A 15,541-nucleotide genomic window follows, 5' to 3' on the forward strand; every position below is an offset into this window, starting at 1 on the left:
TAAGCACAGATGGCTACAGAATTAGTCAATTAGATTGGCTCTCACTACTCAACAAAGTTGCATTTACAATTATCACCCAACGAGTATGGTTTTTGTTTCGTGCGCTAATTTACCCTTGAAATACACATTGTATCTTATTTACAAGGTATACAAAGCAGGGCCAGATGGCTACAAGTTACCGAGAGACTAATCCCAATCAGCATCGAAGAACCCTGCATCCTTCATCTCAGAGTAATATGCATTATCCAGAAGAAATTGTTCTTCCTGTAAACAAGAAAACATAATTTTACATGATTATCACCTTCCCATAAGCTGTTGAAAACCAGAAAACATTGTTTAACCATGATTCTGAAATGATCACCTGGAAAAAATCTGCCAGGAAGGTTACATATAGGAAAGGAAGATAGAGAGCGTGGTAACATATTTCTGTCAAATTGTACAACCTGCAAGAGATACATAATTCAAATTTTTAATTGCAAGATAATGACAATAACTTTGTCCTAATTCAAATTTTCAACAAATCTTTAATTACCAAATGCCAAAACCAGCCCCGATTCCAGCAAGCCCACAAGCAAACATTGTCACAGCACCAAATACAAACATCACGACAATGTAGTTGTAGAAGGCTGGTCTGGCTGCAAACATGAGAACAGAACTACATGTTAAATTGGTCAAACTTTTAAACAAAGCTGTGGCAATAGAAGAACCAGACATGTACTCACGCGGAAGCTTTTCTCTCCATTTGGAGAAATGCACAAACAATATGAAGCCATAGACTGCAGTAAGCAATGATTTGTGGAAGAACCATAGGCCCCATTTCACTCCAGTCGTACCTCCAACACCAACCATGAAGAGAGGGACCCCAAATCCGAATACATAGATTGCCTGAAAATGAACAAGGCTTATGTTAAACCCATAGATGTAAAGATGGTTCGAGTGCCAGTACATAGGTGGAAGACTTTTTTTTTTTTTTTTTTTTTATTGGAACGGGATGAGAAACACAAAGATGTTAAAATAAGAACGGGGAAAGAAATACAAAGACAACTAAATCATACATATACAAGGCCTGTTTTAGAGTGAACGTCTGCCAAAAATCCCTATTGCGGACCTCCACTCTCCACCATATAATCTATTGATCGGACAGTGTTGGGTGTATATATGTAATCTTCCGTTACCATTTTACATATGCAAAAGGTAACTGTCAAGAGTGTTAAGTAACTAAACTTCTTCGTCAAGTTAAAATAAAACTTCTTCGTCAAGTTAAAATAAAACTTCTTCAAGACCAAAACACCAGGTTGCAACCTCGTTTGAAGAATAGGATCTTTTGCTGAGATCATTGAATTGCTAGTTGTACCACTGAACGAATGAATGAATGCATGCTCAGAGACAGCAAAAGGATTTTGGAACATAAAATTGGAAATAGTATTACTAACAGATGATCACATTATCTGATTCAGACTGTGGATCTGAATGAACTGATTCAGTAATAATCCACTCAACAATACTATAAACAAGTGGAAACCGGAACAAGACCACCCCACATCATACATACAGAATCTACTGCAACCAAAACGTCATATCTAACGATTAAGCCGAAATCACATTATGCAGAAACAAGTGGTCAATTACAAACAGGTAAAAATGACATGGATTTTCAATAGTACCTTGAGCAGTGTATCCACGCTCACAACGATCCCTGAGAAAAGGGAAGTCTGAGCTAGAGCTTCAACTCCACTTGAGTAATTGTCCTGGAGCAAAAAAGCCACCAAGCTAATCTCCAAACACATCATTGCAGAAGCTGTGAACAAAGTCAACAGATTCCAAGCCACCGCCTTTCCACCAGAGCATTGCCAACCCTGTATTGCAAACCGCCAATTTCATCTCAAACCCTAAAATTCCAAAAGCAATTTCAAACCCTAGAAAGCGAAAAGCTGCACGGACCTGAAGAGCGCACCAGGCGAGGTTGAGGAGGGCGGCGACCCAGACGAGGGCATAATAGGAAATCATGATATAAGAGCTGCCATTAGAGAGCTTCTTGAGGTTCTTCTTGGCGTGGAAGGCCAAGTAGACCAAGAAAACGACGGAAGGGACGACGAGAACGGCGTCGTACCAGAGACCATGGCAGTCTGAGCTGGACAACCTCCGATCCTCGCCGTCGACGGTGGCGGGAAGGCTTGGGATCGGCGCGTTGACCGAGGCGTTCAGGTGTTGTACGAGATTTGTTGCCATAGCTCTGGCCGAAGAGATTGCATCAAGGGTTTAATCAAAGAAAGCAAAGCATTAGTTTTGGTAATATAGAGATCACGACGACGTCGCTTCTGCGTCACGCACCACTATGCGAGAGTGCACTATTAACGCAATAATGTTCACCTGGTTACCGCAATAATGTTCATCTAGTCTGATCAGTAAGTCTGTGAGCAACTCTAACAGTTTCTCATATTTTGATTTTTTCTCTATTTTAAGAAAAAATAAGTCTCTTTTGCTCTAACAGATTTCCAATAATTATCCATATTTTAGGGATAGTGAGAAAAAAAAAAAATTTCTCTAAATTTACAGCAATCTCTAAAATCTTCATAATCTTTATAGAAATCTCTAAAATCTTAAAATGATTATGAAGATTTCAGAGATTGCTGTAAAATAGAGAATCTGTTAGAGTTGGGGATGAAAAATTACTTAAAATTTTGACTTTTGCTTTCCTAAAATACAAAAATTATAGGGAAGCTGTTAGAGTTGCACACAATTGATGAAATCGTTTCACCATGAAAAAGTTATTTTTAAGTTGAGTAGTTTTGTTTTTTCACCATTGGATATTTGGATGGGTGTTTCTAAATGTACCCAGCAAATTTCTTAGTAAACCCAGCAAAATTTATTTATTTTAAATATATCTAAATAAATCACCTAATTTCCCAAACTGCCCTTATCTTGTACCCAGCAAAGAAACTAAGCGATAGAAACTTCGCATCGTCTTCCTCGTGATTCGCTTAACCCCAATTGCAGATTGCTTATTTGCTCCAGCACATAGAATTCAGATATATAAATTTCAAGCTCAGTTTGATTAAAGAGGAAGAGAGAGGGTTGAGGAAGGGACCGGTTGGTTTGCGAAGAAGGGCTTGACGGAGAATTTTCCATCGGAGAGACGAGGCTTTGGCCGTGGTTGGTGAGAGAAATGGAGGACAAAAATTAAATTGCTGGCGCTTGGTTTCGGGTTCTGGGATTTGGTGTGTTTGATTCGTACCAGAATGGGTTTCTTAGACCAAAAAATGGCTCGTTCTGGGTGTTATGGTGTATACAGGTGCCTTTCCTTCCTTGCAAAGCACAGCACACTGCGCCTCTGCTTCCGAGGGAGCCTGTGAAACTCAATTCATCCAAGTAAAGTATGGCAAACATTTAATTCTGTATCAAACTGAAACTCACATATACAGCAGTTTACTTATTATAAATAATGTCCAACCTCAATTACAGGCACACCCATGAGCCATAAAAGTCTTCTGCAGTCTTCATTGTGCTGCTTTGTCACCTGCCAAAGCACAAAATATATGACCTCAAACCTTCTAATTCTCATGTAATGGATCTAAGTGACAAATACAAAGTTCTGGCACACAAACTATGGTACAGATAGCATGAAGGAAGTTGAAGCAATGGGCTCACCTTTACTGTCCGTTTACTGAATTTCTCAATGTCTTCCTTATTGCCAGACTGCAATGAGTCAATAACAAGAAAAGACAGCTGTGAGGTACATTTTCTGGTTTCTCAAAGTTACTAGTCCAAAATCAGAAATATACACGTACCTTTACATCTGTCGCCAAATCTCAAGTAGCATCAACTCTCTTTGAGTAACTGCATATAAAGTTGCTGTACAACACGCATTATTGGACAAAACACATCAATCAATAACACATGCTTATGGAACTAGGCGGTAAGAAAGCTACCCCTTTGCCAGCTCGTGGCTTTTCAATTCTGGAGGCTTCCCATCGAAAACATAGCTGAAACAATATATCAACATAGAAACTAGTCATTCCATAGTTTGAATTCATGAGTGCAATATATAGGAGGGACGATCCAAAGACTAAAAAACATATAAAAACAAGGGTAAAGAATAAATTACACCGGCTTAATTCCAGCTTCCAGAAGCCTAATAGTCCGCGAAAACATGCCTTGGAGATGACTACATTGTACCCAGAGAACAAAACTCATGTCATTACTTGCAAAACCAAATATTTGTAACGCTATAAATCAATTCTCAACCCCAAATTAGACTAAAACTGGCTTATGTCGTTCAAAGCTAAGAACTTTGAAAAGGGTACCTACTACCTAGTAACTTCACCAGCCTCATTAGTGAGCATCTCAGTCCCAGTTCTTCCCACAACAATCTACACCAGTTCACACACACCCACATCGGAAAGAAAGCTTCTTTAGCCAAAATACAGAACCAGTATAAAGAAAGGAGTAGTAGAATCCATACGAGGAACTGATAAATGCTCATGCTGGCATCGATGGCAATGTTGCGGCCAAAGTAGCTCTCGAATTTCTGCTCTTTCATGGACTGAGTGCTGCTGAGACTCAGCATTCATATTGAAAGAACCCAGAAACTGCCGAAGAAGATTGGTATGAAGCTGGGAAGTTTACATCGCCTTGTTGGCTTGTTTCTTTAGCTGGGTACAAAGGTTATTATGGGAATTTAGGTGGTTTAATTAGAAATATTTATAAACAAATAAATTTGCTGGGTCTACATAGAAATTTGCTGGGTACATTTAGAAAGAGTAGAATTGCACACAATTGATGAAATCGTTTCACCATGAAAAAGTTATTTTTAAGTTGAGTAGTTTTGTTTTTTCACCATTGGATATTTGGATTTACATCATGAAGTGATTGAGTAACACTTTTCAAAACAAAAAAAAAATGATAGTATAATTTGTTGGTCAGTAATTAACCAGGTGAACACCACTATGAGTCAATTACACTATACATTGATTTTCTTTTGGAATAGGTCTTTCTAGGGGAAAGTTAGCCATAGTCAACTTGGTACACATTGTTACATTATTACATTGTTGAGTAGTTATGTCTTGAATCTCGATCAAGATGATTGAAATAAATATATTTAACAAATCAAAAGAATATATTATATAAAGAGAAAGTTTTACAAGAGGGAAGAAGAACGTTTTCATTGGACATGGAATTTAGATAGCAACTTTTGTGATTCAGCATACATAGAATCACCTTATCAACTTACAAATTTAAACTTAAATAGAAAACATGGAGACATCAAACTGGCCACACTAGAACTAGAACATAGCTCTCTAATTAAGATGATGGAGTTTTATATGCATGTGGGGCCAACCTGGTGCGCGGGTGCACCATTAACGGTGCAGCTCGCTGTAGAGTGAGACCATATGCTTCATCCATGTTTAACTTCTCAGCGGTCAGCCCATCAGCCAAGGCCCAATCAAATGCGTGGACCAATGTTGCAGTCATTAAATGGACCATACGCAGGCCCAAGCTCATTCCGGCACATATTCTTCGCCCGGCACCGAAGGGTATGACTTCAAAATCGTTTCCTCTAACATCAACATTAGGCTTTTCGCCCCCCGGCAGGAACCTCTCGGGCTTGAACTCCAGTGGGTCGGCCCATTCAGCCAGGTCACGTGATATGGCCCATACATTGACCAAGAGTGTGGAGCCCTTCGGGATGTGGTACCCGTTGATTTCGCAACTTTCGGCTGCCATACGAGGCAACGAGAGAGGAGTGGATGGGTGGAGTCGGAACGTTTCCTTGATCACGGCCTGGAGGTAAGGGAGGTTGGGTATGTCCGATTCGGTCACGAGTCGGTCATGGCCAACAAAATCGTCAAGCTCTTTCTGGACTCGCGCTAGCATATGAGGGTGCCGAATGAGTTCTGCTATTGCCCATTCCACCGTGCTCGATGACGTATCAGTGCCAGCCGTGAACATATTCTGCATGCACATAATATGGGTCAAAGAAACAATACGTTTCTAGAATAATCCCAACTTATTCCCGTTTTCATAAATTGAATAATAAAGTTACCACAGTAAAAATGCGGCTAAACTTAACCTAGGTTAAATTTCTTCACTATAGCAAGGTTATGCACTTAATGTGTGATGTATGTGTGCCGTAGGGTTGGTTGGGTGTAGGCCACGTGGTTGGGGGAGTAACATAGGAAAAGGCCATCTAACTAGATCCGGTAGTAGCTCACTAAATGCGAGGAACAGGGCCAATCACACTAAAGCCTACATGTGCCATTTCTTGATTTTCAGAGGCCCTGATATATCCATCTCAGTCAGGAGTCAAGACCATCATCATCATCTTCGCATAATTAAACGTAACTGTATATTTTGGGTTCAAGACAAGAAAGAGAGATAGAGACGTGTCACGTGCACTTACCAAAAGCAGAGCTTTGATTTCAGTGTCGGTGAGCTTGCCTCCTTCGCCGTCGGCGTCTTCTTTGAGCGAGAGCAGAGTGGTCAACATGTCGACGTGCCCCGCCGTGCCGGAGCCCTTCTTGTGGTCCTCGACAATGGCGGTCAAGAAGTCGTCGAATCTCTTGTGGAGCTTCTTCATCTTGGACGCCACGCCTTGCAAGTCAAGCCATCCGAGAGAGGGGATGAAGTCACCTATGTTGAACACTCCTGCCAACACCATCATCTCCACCACCATCGATTTGAACTCGTCCGCCTTCGGATCGTCTCCTCCGCTGCCGTCGCCGCCGAAAACCCTCCGCCCTACCATCACCCTTCCTAGGGCATTGACCGTGCACAGGTTCAGCAGTTGCGCCAGGTTCACTACCTTTGACCCTGAATTTGCCAAGGCATGCGCTAGCACACCTACCTCCTCCTACAATTATTTTTGCATAGTTAATTAAAAAAACTTATGTATTAAACTCAGAAAGGCTAGGAAAACAAAAAAGGTAACTCTTAATTTAACACTTATGTAACGACCAATTAATTAAGAGCCTACATATCTGTTAATTTATTAGGTAGATAACATTCCAGTCAATGAAAATCATTTAACTATTATTTAATTTTAACTAAGATGAAGAACACGTTTTATAATGATGACAAAATAAGCGGTGATGAGTGAAAATCTCAGTGTCTGACCCTGTACGTTAAGTAACTTAAATACTTTACAGTTATATTATTTTTGGGCACAAACAGTTAAAAATATTCTATGAGTTTTAACGTATTCGCAGCAGGTCAATTTTTACCTGCCGGACGTGTTTAAGATCATCCAAGGCCTTGCCGGAGAACAGATGGACGGAGCTGATCTTCCGGAACATGCGCCACCGTGGACCGTACGGCCTGAACACGAGGTCCTGGTAGTTATAGGCGAGGTGCTTGGCGCCGGAGTTGGGCGGTCGGCTGGAGAAATTGGCGTCGTGAGTCTTCAAGAACTGGGCCGCTACGGATGCTGATGCCGCCACGACTACGTCAACGTAGCCAAGGCGGAGGTGCATGAGCGGCCCGTATTTTTTCGCCAACTCCGCGATGGAGTGGTGCGGGAAGGGGCCCAAGTGAGGTAAGTTGCCAACCACCGGCCATGGTTTGGGGCCAGGAGGGAGAGGGAGCGAGTGGCGTTGGGATTTGCCGGAGAAAAGAAGCCGGAACAAAAACACGGCGAAGAGGAATGTGATCACTACTATGAGAAACATGGCTGTTCTTCTTTCTGTTCAATCTGAGTCGAGTGTGTTGAAGGTTTCAGACATAATATAGAGGTTGGTGGATTGGGGAGTGAGGTGCGTGGGGCTAGTAGGTTACAACGTGTGTGGGTTAGGTTGGATGTGTCTCAGTACTTTGGTATAAGTGAATGGTAGATGCACTTATTTATTTATTTATTTATTTGGCAAGAGATGCACTTATTTATTTGAAGGACCGGTATCCCATGGTAAAACCTTAAAGAAATATGATTAGAAAAGAAAAATATGGAAGACCGAGAATAGGTTATGACTTTTCCTCTCTTGACAAAATCACAAGAATATGGCCGCATTGTTAATTACCCATTAATAAAAGCTTGTAAAATATCTGCAAGTAGAAAAAGATGTGGAGGAGTCTCGACCCCTATTTGATTAACCTTCACTTTTTTTGAGTTTTTTTCTAGTGGGTGGATAAAATTCAAAATTTTTATTATATACACATGTACGTCATGAATAAAAAATCTGACGGTCAGTGATGAAAGTTGAAGATTATTTGTAGTTTACATTTGTGTGTATCATATGTGTGTATAGTATAAATTCTCAATAAAACTAACCCTTGATTTCTTGAAAAGTTGACCAATTTCTTTAATGGCTCATGTCTCAGCAGCCTAAAATATTCTTAATACGCTTCAAACCTTTTCAGAAGCCTTAGGCCAACAGGTGAATTATCACAAATCCATTCTTTTCCTTTCTTCTAATGTTTCATCTTCACAAGATACTTACCAATAGACAATTTATGATGTATACCAATGCAAGCTGAATCTTCATAATATTGTTTGCTGGAAAGATCCTATTAATCGAAATGAACTCATGCTTCGAATGCAAAAAAAAAATTCCGGTTGGAAAGCAAATATCCTTTCACGTGCAGGTAAACTCACTTTAATAAAGGCTAATATCTCTGGAATACCTAATCACATTCTGTCTTTTTTTAAATGTCCTGCTAAGTCAAATCTTGAGAGCAGCTGCACCAATAGCAGCCTTTTATTAAAAAAAATGTCTTGCTAAGTTAAATAGAAATATTGATAAAACTTGTAAAAAAAAAATTCTGGGGTAACTCAAATCCTACAGTCTCTTGGTCCCAAATTGCTTTACTTAAGGATAAAGGTAGTTTAGGTATTTGTTACGTCCCGAACCTAAATTTACCGGTTTTCTAATCTTTCGGACGGTAAACGACATTTATTTTTACATTTAACTTCGTTCCGATCTTTTAGAGGCCCTAAAAGTTAACTTTTGTTCGGATTAAATTTTGAGAAAATTTTCTTCATGGAAGTTGTAGATGGCGTTAAACCAAGTCCTTGAATATGTGATACGTAAAAATCGGAGTTCATATGCGAAAGTTATGGCCAAAATACTAAGGTTACTGTTTATGGTAACTTTCTATATCTATGAAAAGTTATTGTAGTAAGTTTTCATTTTTCAGAAACTTACCGAGCTCTCTCTCTCTCTCTCCCTGACTCTCCCTGTTGAGAATCTCTCATGATATGAAAAGATTTAGGTGTAAATGCTAATTGTTTCCCTTCACATTTTGTCAATCGTTGTAATTTATTTTTGTGATAATACTTAGGATCTAGATTATTCCATACCATAAAAGGTAGATTGTTTTCCTATATATCTTGTAATATTCTGAATTCTAATGATCATCAATATACCAATTATCATTTTTACATGGTATCAGAGCAAAACGCTTTTGGACCTAAATTTCAAAATATTTCCAACTAGTGTTGGAATTTCTTTGAGAAGCTTTTAACTTCTTTTGTTTATCATGGCTGCCGCTCATTCTGCCATCCATAAACTTCAAGCAATTGCACCCAATCTTACCGTTGAACAATGCCTAAAAATTATGGCACTGGTAAAGAGTAAGAGTGTTTTTCCATCTCAAGCAAATGGTACAAGTTTACCACATTCCTCTTCTTTTCTTAATCATTGGATCATAGATAGCGGGGCAACATACCATATTTCATCCATTCCTAATTGTTTATCAAATCTTGTTCCTACACCTTCGTTTCCTCCTGTGAAATTACCTAACGGTAAACATGCTCCCATTCATTCAATTGGGGATTTTTCTTTTAGGACTAAATTCTGCTTACTACCCTGTACTTTCAAGGGTTCATCAGTTCAGTCCCTGCACTTCTAATTTAATCAGAAAAGTCCTTGCACTCTCCAATTTCATCAAATCGATCCAATCCGTTACCACTCCGTCAATTTTCGGGTAAAATTTCCAAACTACCCATCTGCATTCACAACACTAACGCGTCAGCGGGTTGCCTAGCGATGAGTAGTTTGGGAATTTTCCCTGTGAGAAGGTCCCACGTCAACATTTTAACAGCAAAAATTGACGAAATAGTGACGGATTGGATCGATTTGATGAAATTGGAGAGTGCAAGGACTTTTCTGATTAAATTAGAAGTGTAGGGACTAAACTGATGAACCCTTGAAAGTACAAGGTAGTAAGCAGAATTTAATCCTTTCTTTTAATTCTAATCTTCGTCTAAGTGACGTGCTTTGTGCTCCAAGTTTTAAGGTTAATCTTATCTCAGTAAGCAAGCTTACAAAATCTCTTAAATGTTTCATCACTTTTTTTCCTGACATGTGTCTTTTGCAGGATTTGGTTACGAAGAAGATAATCAGCTTGGGTAGGGAGCATAACGGTCTCTATTACCTCACTCTAAATTTAGCCACTAAACCTTCACATATTTCTTCTGCCAATCATGCAGTCATTTCTTCAACTTTGTGGCATCGACGTCTTGGTCATCCTTCTCCAAATCGCTTGCAATTGCTAGCCAAAACAATTCCTGGTGTTTCTTGTTGCGTAGATGATACGCTCAAAGCAAGCGCATAATTTAACCCTGAAAAGATCGTTAGTAGTATAAGCAAATAGGGATCGTTCTATTCCGGGGATTGAGGGTACACCTGTCATTGTCAAACAATTAAACAATTAAAATTAAAACAAAGTATAATATTCACAAATGTATTCACAAAATATAAACATTTTACACGAAAAGGGGGGATTTTGTTTTTGGTTTTTTCGAAAATGAAACTAAGTTAACAAAAACAATTAAAATGCAAAAACATAAAAATACGAATGGAATGAAGGAACAAAGATCAAAACCGAAACTTATGATTAAAATTGATTCAAACCCTAATATTGTTCATCTAAGTCATGAGAAAGGAGTTGATCATGTGAAACATTCGAAAGCAAATGAATTCCCATTTTTTACTTTTCAATGCTAATTAACCTAAGCGAAAGCACCTAGATTAATCCTATCAAACATGCAATCAAACCCTAGAAAGCTAGTCAATCATGTCATGTTTAACGCATTACACATAGAGAAAGGCTATCAACTCAAGTGTACAACTTAGTATGGAAAAGTCCACCTAATTGCAATTCTCTTTAATTAAATTCGATCTTTGTACAAAACCTTTACTACTTTGATTCAAGTTTACACAAAACGAAAAGTCGATTTCATGTTCTTAAACCTAGCACCATTCATATCGAAACCCTAAGTGTTTGCAACCACATAAGATTAAAATACAAAAGTTATCTATAACGCAAATTTAATTAAACAAACCCACATAAGCAACTCTCGAATCACAATATATGAATCTGAAAATTCTCAATTAATCATAAAAATTCCAGAAATAATACTTTGTTCAAACATATATGTCAACTAGTTCATAACCAACGAAATTCAAAGCAAAGGTTACAAAGGAGAATAGGATTACACCGTGGATGAAGATGAGATGGATGATTCACGTTGTGGATTCTTGAAACTCGAAAGCAAGCTTCAAGGATGGCTATGGATGGAAGTGCTCACGGCTTCTCTTCTTCTTCTTTGGCCTTGCTTGAACTCGTGGAGATGACTAAACTTGAAACTAGAGGATGGAAAGGAAAATGGAAAGGAAATGGAGAGACAAAGAAGATGGAATGGATGAAGGAATGTCCTTTCTTCTTTGTTGTAGCCTCTATTTATAGACTACCAAGCAAAACTATTTGGATTTAAACAAATGATGATATGTTAGGTTTGAGCATTTAAACATTAATGGAATTTATTAGGTTTGAATATTTAAACACTAATGGAATTTGTTAGGTTTGAATATTTAAACACTAATGGAATTTGTTAGGTTTGAGTCACTTTCTACTCATTTTTCCTTCAATTAATTCTCCACCAAGACTTCAGATTTTGCCCGTGACTTCTTCATATGAAATGATCCATCATGAGTGTAGATCATTCTGTAAAGTTTTCAGAATTTATCTCCATGTGTTTGGGCCGGAATTTCTGCTGGACTCCTTACAGGTCCAGTTTTCCAGTTTTGCTTCTGCAGAAACTTGGGCTGACTGTTTGAAGGCCTTCCACTTCTTTTTGGCTCTTGCACTCTTCATAAGAAATGTTTCTTAGGATGTCTAGAATGGATCTGGAAGGTTTCAGCTCATTTGAAGTTCATTTGGTCAGGTGGTCGCTCCTTCTTCCTTGCTTGGCTTGGTTTCTCCTAGCCGGAGTAGGAAAATGTGTAAAGTTGACCTTTTTAGTGCATTTCCATTTTTCTCCATCATTTTATGGACCTAACACTTATTTCATCATCATCTACTCCAATGTACCTGAAAATAAAAATTGAATTAAAAATCGATTCGTTAAGGAATTAACTAAGCAAAATGTGAGGAATTAACTATTAAAATACCACATTAAAATGCTCCTATCAAATTCCCCCACACTTAGCTTTTGCTAGTCCCTTAGCAAAATCAAAAACTAACAAACCAAAAAGACTATGACACAAAACAAAGAAACCAACGAAAAAAATGACTAAGTATGGAAACAAAAACACAAAGACTCAAAGAAACCAAAAACGTAAAACACAAAGCAAAACACAAAGAAAAAAAAAAACGTCACACATAAAAGAGTAAATTCAAAGACAAAGACCAAGATGTTGACATCACAAAGACCTCTATTGCCCTTTAACATATTGTCTCAGAAATCTCATACTTTCACAACACCAAGATTAGCACTCAACCAAGAATCAATGTTAAGCATTCGAGAGTTAATTAAAACATATAATCCACACATACACAAGTAGGACTTGGTTGTAACAATGGTGATGGGGTTTAGCTCAGCATGCTTCAGACAAGTATGATTCATATCCTCACAAGGTATATCCACTCTTTCTTCTCTCAGATCATGGCAATGCTTAAAAGCTTATTCACTCAAGTATATGTGAAAGATAAACAAAGTGTATCACATATATATAAACGAAAGCACATATATTTTTCTTTTAAGATCTCATGAAGGATACCAACTACTTGCACGAATGGACTGCCATAGGTTCAACTCTTGTAACTCATCTCCACATCAAAGGTTGTCCCATCATAAGGATCAAGAAGGTCCTCTCTCAAGGGTTGTAATGGGGCTCAGGCTCAAGGTTTAAAGAAACGAAAGGTAAGGATTTATCAAAGTGTCCTAAAAACCTAGTAGAGCTCATATGAATGTAGAGATTTCGAAATATTCCACCAAGGCATTGCAAAAACGTCACTTCCCCATAGTGGTAATATAAGAGGGCCAAATGTCTTCATGTTGGGCCCAATCTTCAATGTAAACTTCCCTTGAATCTAGTGAAATGGACAAAGGCCAAATTTTTCTGTAGTGGGCCTTCAATTCAAAGCAAACTCCAAAATCACTAAGTATGGGGTATTAAAGTCCATATACTTTTCTTTTTATTTCTTTTTAGCCGTATATATATATATATATATATTTTTCTTTATTTTCATTTTTCACGGCTTTCACATATCTTTTCTTTATGGACAATTCTACCCCCACACTTGAACTTTCACCTCTTCTCAATCTTCATCTTTAACACCAAACCCATGTAATATGTCTCAAAAGTTAGCTCCACTAAGTTCTTAGAACAAAGGGTAGAGTTGTAACTATACTAAGCTTCATGGTTAAGGATTTTAAGGGTGATGAACGAAAAGGCTTAATGTAGGCTCAAAGGGGCTTAACTAGAGGGGTCCCACGACGGGCACAATTGGGGACACAAGTTTATTTGGCAATGGTGGTAATTCCTAGAGAACCTCTATCCCTTCCAGAATCAGGGCCATGTATTGATATCACGTCTCAACAAGCACAAGAGCGAATTCTAGCATTCTCTAGTCCATTAAACTTAATCTATGGCAAGCAGTCAATCAAGATGAAAGAATAATGAGATCATCAAAACATCGCCAAGAAATTAAGAATATATTTTCATTTCACTCCAAGAAAAAGGGACATGGCTCAATTATCTCACATGGGCTTTATGAATCACAACTCATCTTAACATGCTTATATTCTGTACCAAGGTCATGCAATCCATATCCACTACAAAGCACATATTTTTCATATATCTCAATTAACCAAAGAATACCATGTTAAAATCATCTCAATATTGTGATCCTCTTTTAGTCATGATTTCAGAGATATAGAATCATCCCAGACAGTTGAAAGGCATCCTATGACTCAAAACAAAACAAAAACAAGAACAACACATAAAGTGACGCAACATACAAGAAAAAAAAAAAAAAAAAAAAAAAAAAAAAAAAAAAAAACGTTTTGGACTTAGGGATATTTCTCTTCTCCTTTCGGTAACTCCTTTGGAACATGACCAGGTGAAGAGAGGAACGATTTTGGCGGAGCTCAGCTCACTTGATTGACAGGGGACGAGACCCTTTGTCAGCACTTCTCATATCCAAACTAGACCTTTAGACATCACATCCCATTGGATGCGCCTACGATGAAGAAGATATTTACCCAAAATTCATTTTGACTCTAACAACAAACAAACAAAACAAACAAACTAAAGAACAAAGATAAACAAAAACCAAAACATGAATATAAAACCTAAAACAAAGTTAACGATTTTTTTTTTTTTTTTTTTTTTTTTTTTTTTTGAATCTAATTTTTTTAATTTTCTGATTTTTTATTTTGTTTTCTTTTTATGACAAAAACTAACTACAAGCATTAATCCTTCCCCCCACACTTAAATCATACATTGTCCTCAATGTTAAACAAGTTAGAGCATGCAATGAACAATTATCATGTGAATGGAATGATTAACTCAAGAAAACCTAAAAACAAAAACTAAAAACGCAAATAACAAAGATACAATCAGAAAATAGTAATAGAGGAGATAGAGTTTAAGAGAGCAAATCTGCGTTGATGGCTCCTCCACAGCTACGGTTGAAATGGGTTGCCTCCCATGCAGCGCTTAATGTTTAAAGTCTTTCAGCCTAGACTTGTACCTCCATTTACTCCTTTGGAGGAGCGGTATGCGGGCGAGTGGCAGCCTTCTTGCTGGTTTCAGCCTTCGGAGGAGGGTTCTGATGGAGTGACATAAATAAAAATAAAAAAAAAAACGGGGGAGGCAAGGTTCGAAACCTTAACCTGCTGCACGAAACCTTTGTCCCCAACCACTGGAGCACAAGCTGTGCTTAATATAATGTGTACAAATTTTATACTTATTATGTCATAAACGAACATAATAAAAATAAACGAGAGGCGAGGTTCGAACCTCAGACCTCTTGTACACGAACTTTACACTCAACCACTCGAGCACGGCTGCTCACGTTATTATCCATACCAATCCTTTTATTTAAACCAACTGTTTCAACAATTCGGCACAAAACATCCAAGACTGTTGCAGAAACCCAGCCCAACGTATCCAAAACTGTTACAGAAATCCGGCCCAACTCATCCAAAACTGTTTCAGAAACTCGGCCCATCATGTCCAAAACTATTTCTGAAACTCGGCCCATCAGGCCTCCACCCACAGCTATAGTGATGCCTTGATCCGAGACAGGCCCAAGTACGGCC

The 15,541-nt window shown here is 38.3% G+C and overlaps 2 protein-coding genes and 1 long non-coding RNA gene across 3 annotated transcripts; all 3 read right to left on the reverse strand.

The window, feature by feature from the left end:
* Positions 1-12: 12 nt before the first annotated feature.
* Positions 13-2,327, reverse strand: LOC133707427 (protein CANDIDATE G-PROTEIN COUPLED RECEPTOR 2-like). The gene is made up of 6 exons (XM_062132993.1): positions 1,942-2,327; positions 1,665-1,856; positions 723-885; positions 533-635; positions 362-443; positions 13-264 (listed from the first exon to the last, which is right to left on the reverse strand). Exons 1-6 carry the CDS (start codon positions 2,227-2,229, stop codon positions 187-189), a joined length of 906 nt encoding a protein of 301 aa, XP_061988977.1. The 5' UTR covers positions 2,230-2,327; the 3' UTR covers positions 13-186.
* A 547-nt stretch (positions 2,328-2,874) lies between these two features.
* On the reverse strand, positions 2,875-4,644 carry LOC133707429 (uncharacterized). Its single transcript, XR_009845115.1, has 6 exons — positions 4,312-4,644; positions 4,106-4,165; positions 3,789-3,983; positions 3,649-3,696; positions 3,452-3,517; positions 2,875-3,347 (listed from the first exon to the last, which is right to left on the reverse strand). It is a non-coding gene; the product is annotated as an uncharacterized LOC133707429 (long non-coding RNA).
* Positions 4,645-5,097: 453 nt separating this feature from the next.
* Positions 5,098-7,757, reverse strand: LOC133707426 (flavonoid 3'-monooxygenase). The gene is made up of 3 exons (XM_062132992.1): positions 7,221-7,757; positions 6,401-6,850; positions 5,098-5,952 (listed from the first exon to the last, which is right to left on the reverse strand). The coding sequence occupies exons 1-3, from the start codon at positions 7,662-7,664 to the stop codon at positions 5,302-5,304; spliced, it is 1,545 nt and encodes a 514-aa protein (XP_061988976.1). The 5' UTR covers positions 7,665-7,757; the 3' UTR covers positions 5,098-5,301.
* Between the last annotated feature and the right edge of the window lie 7,784 nt (positions 7,758-15,541).

This window comes from Rosa rugosa, chromosome 4 (assembly GCF_958449725.1).
Source record: "Rosa rugosa chromosome 4, drRosRugo1.1, whole genome shotgun sequence".
Lineage (NCBI taxonomy): Eukaryota > Viridiplantae > Streptophyta > Magnoliopsida > Rosales > Rosaceae > Rosa > Rosa rugosa.

Bases quoted from the DNA above. Each gene is read 5' to 3' on its own strand.
- LOC133707427 (XM_062132993.1), bottom strand. From the start codon at position 2,229: ATGGCAACAAATCTCGTACAACACCTGAACGCCTCGGTCAACGCGCCG. The intron at 1,857-1,941 runs GTCCGTGCAGCT...TTTGCAATACAG, and splicing joins TCGCCTGGTGCGCTCTTCAG to GGTTGGCAATGCTCTGGTGG. The intron at 636-722 runs GTGAGTACATGT...TCATGTTTGCAG, and splicing joins ATGGAGAGAAAAGCTTCCGC to CCAGACCAGCCTTCTACAAC.
- LOC133707426 (XM_062132992.1), bottom strand. From the start codon at position 7,664: ATGTTTCTCATAGTAGTGATCACATTCCTCTTCGCCGTGTTTTTGTTC. The intron at 6,851-7,220 runs GTAAAAATTGAC...AAATAATTGTAG, and splicing joins ATCTTAAACACGTCCGGCAG to GAGGAGGTAGGTGTGCTAGC. The intron at 5,953-6,400 runs GTAAGTGCACGT...ATGTGCATGCAG, and splicing joins AAATCAAAGCTCTGCTTTTG to AATATGTTCACGGCTGGCAC.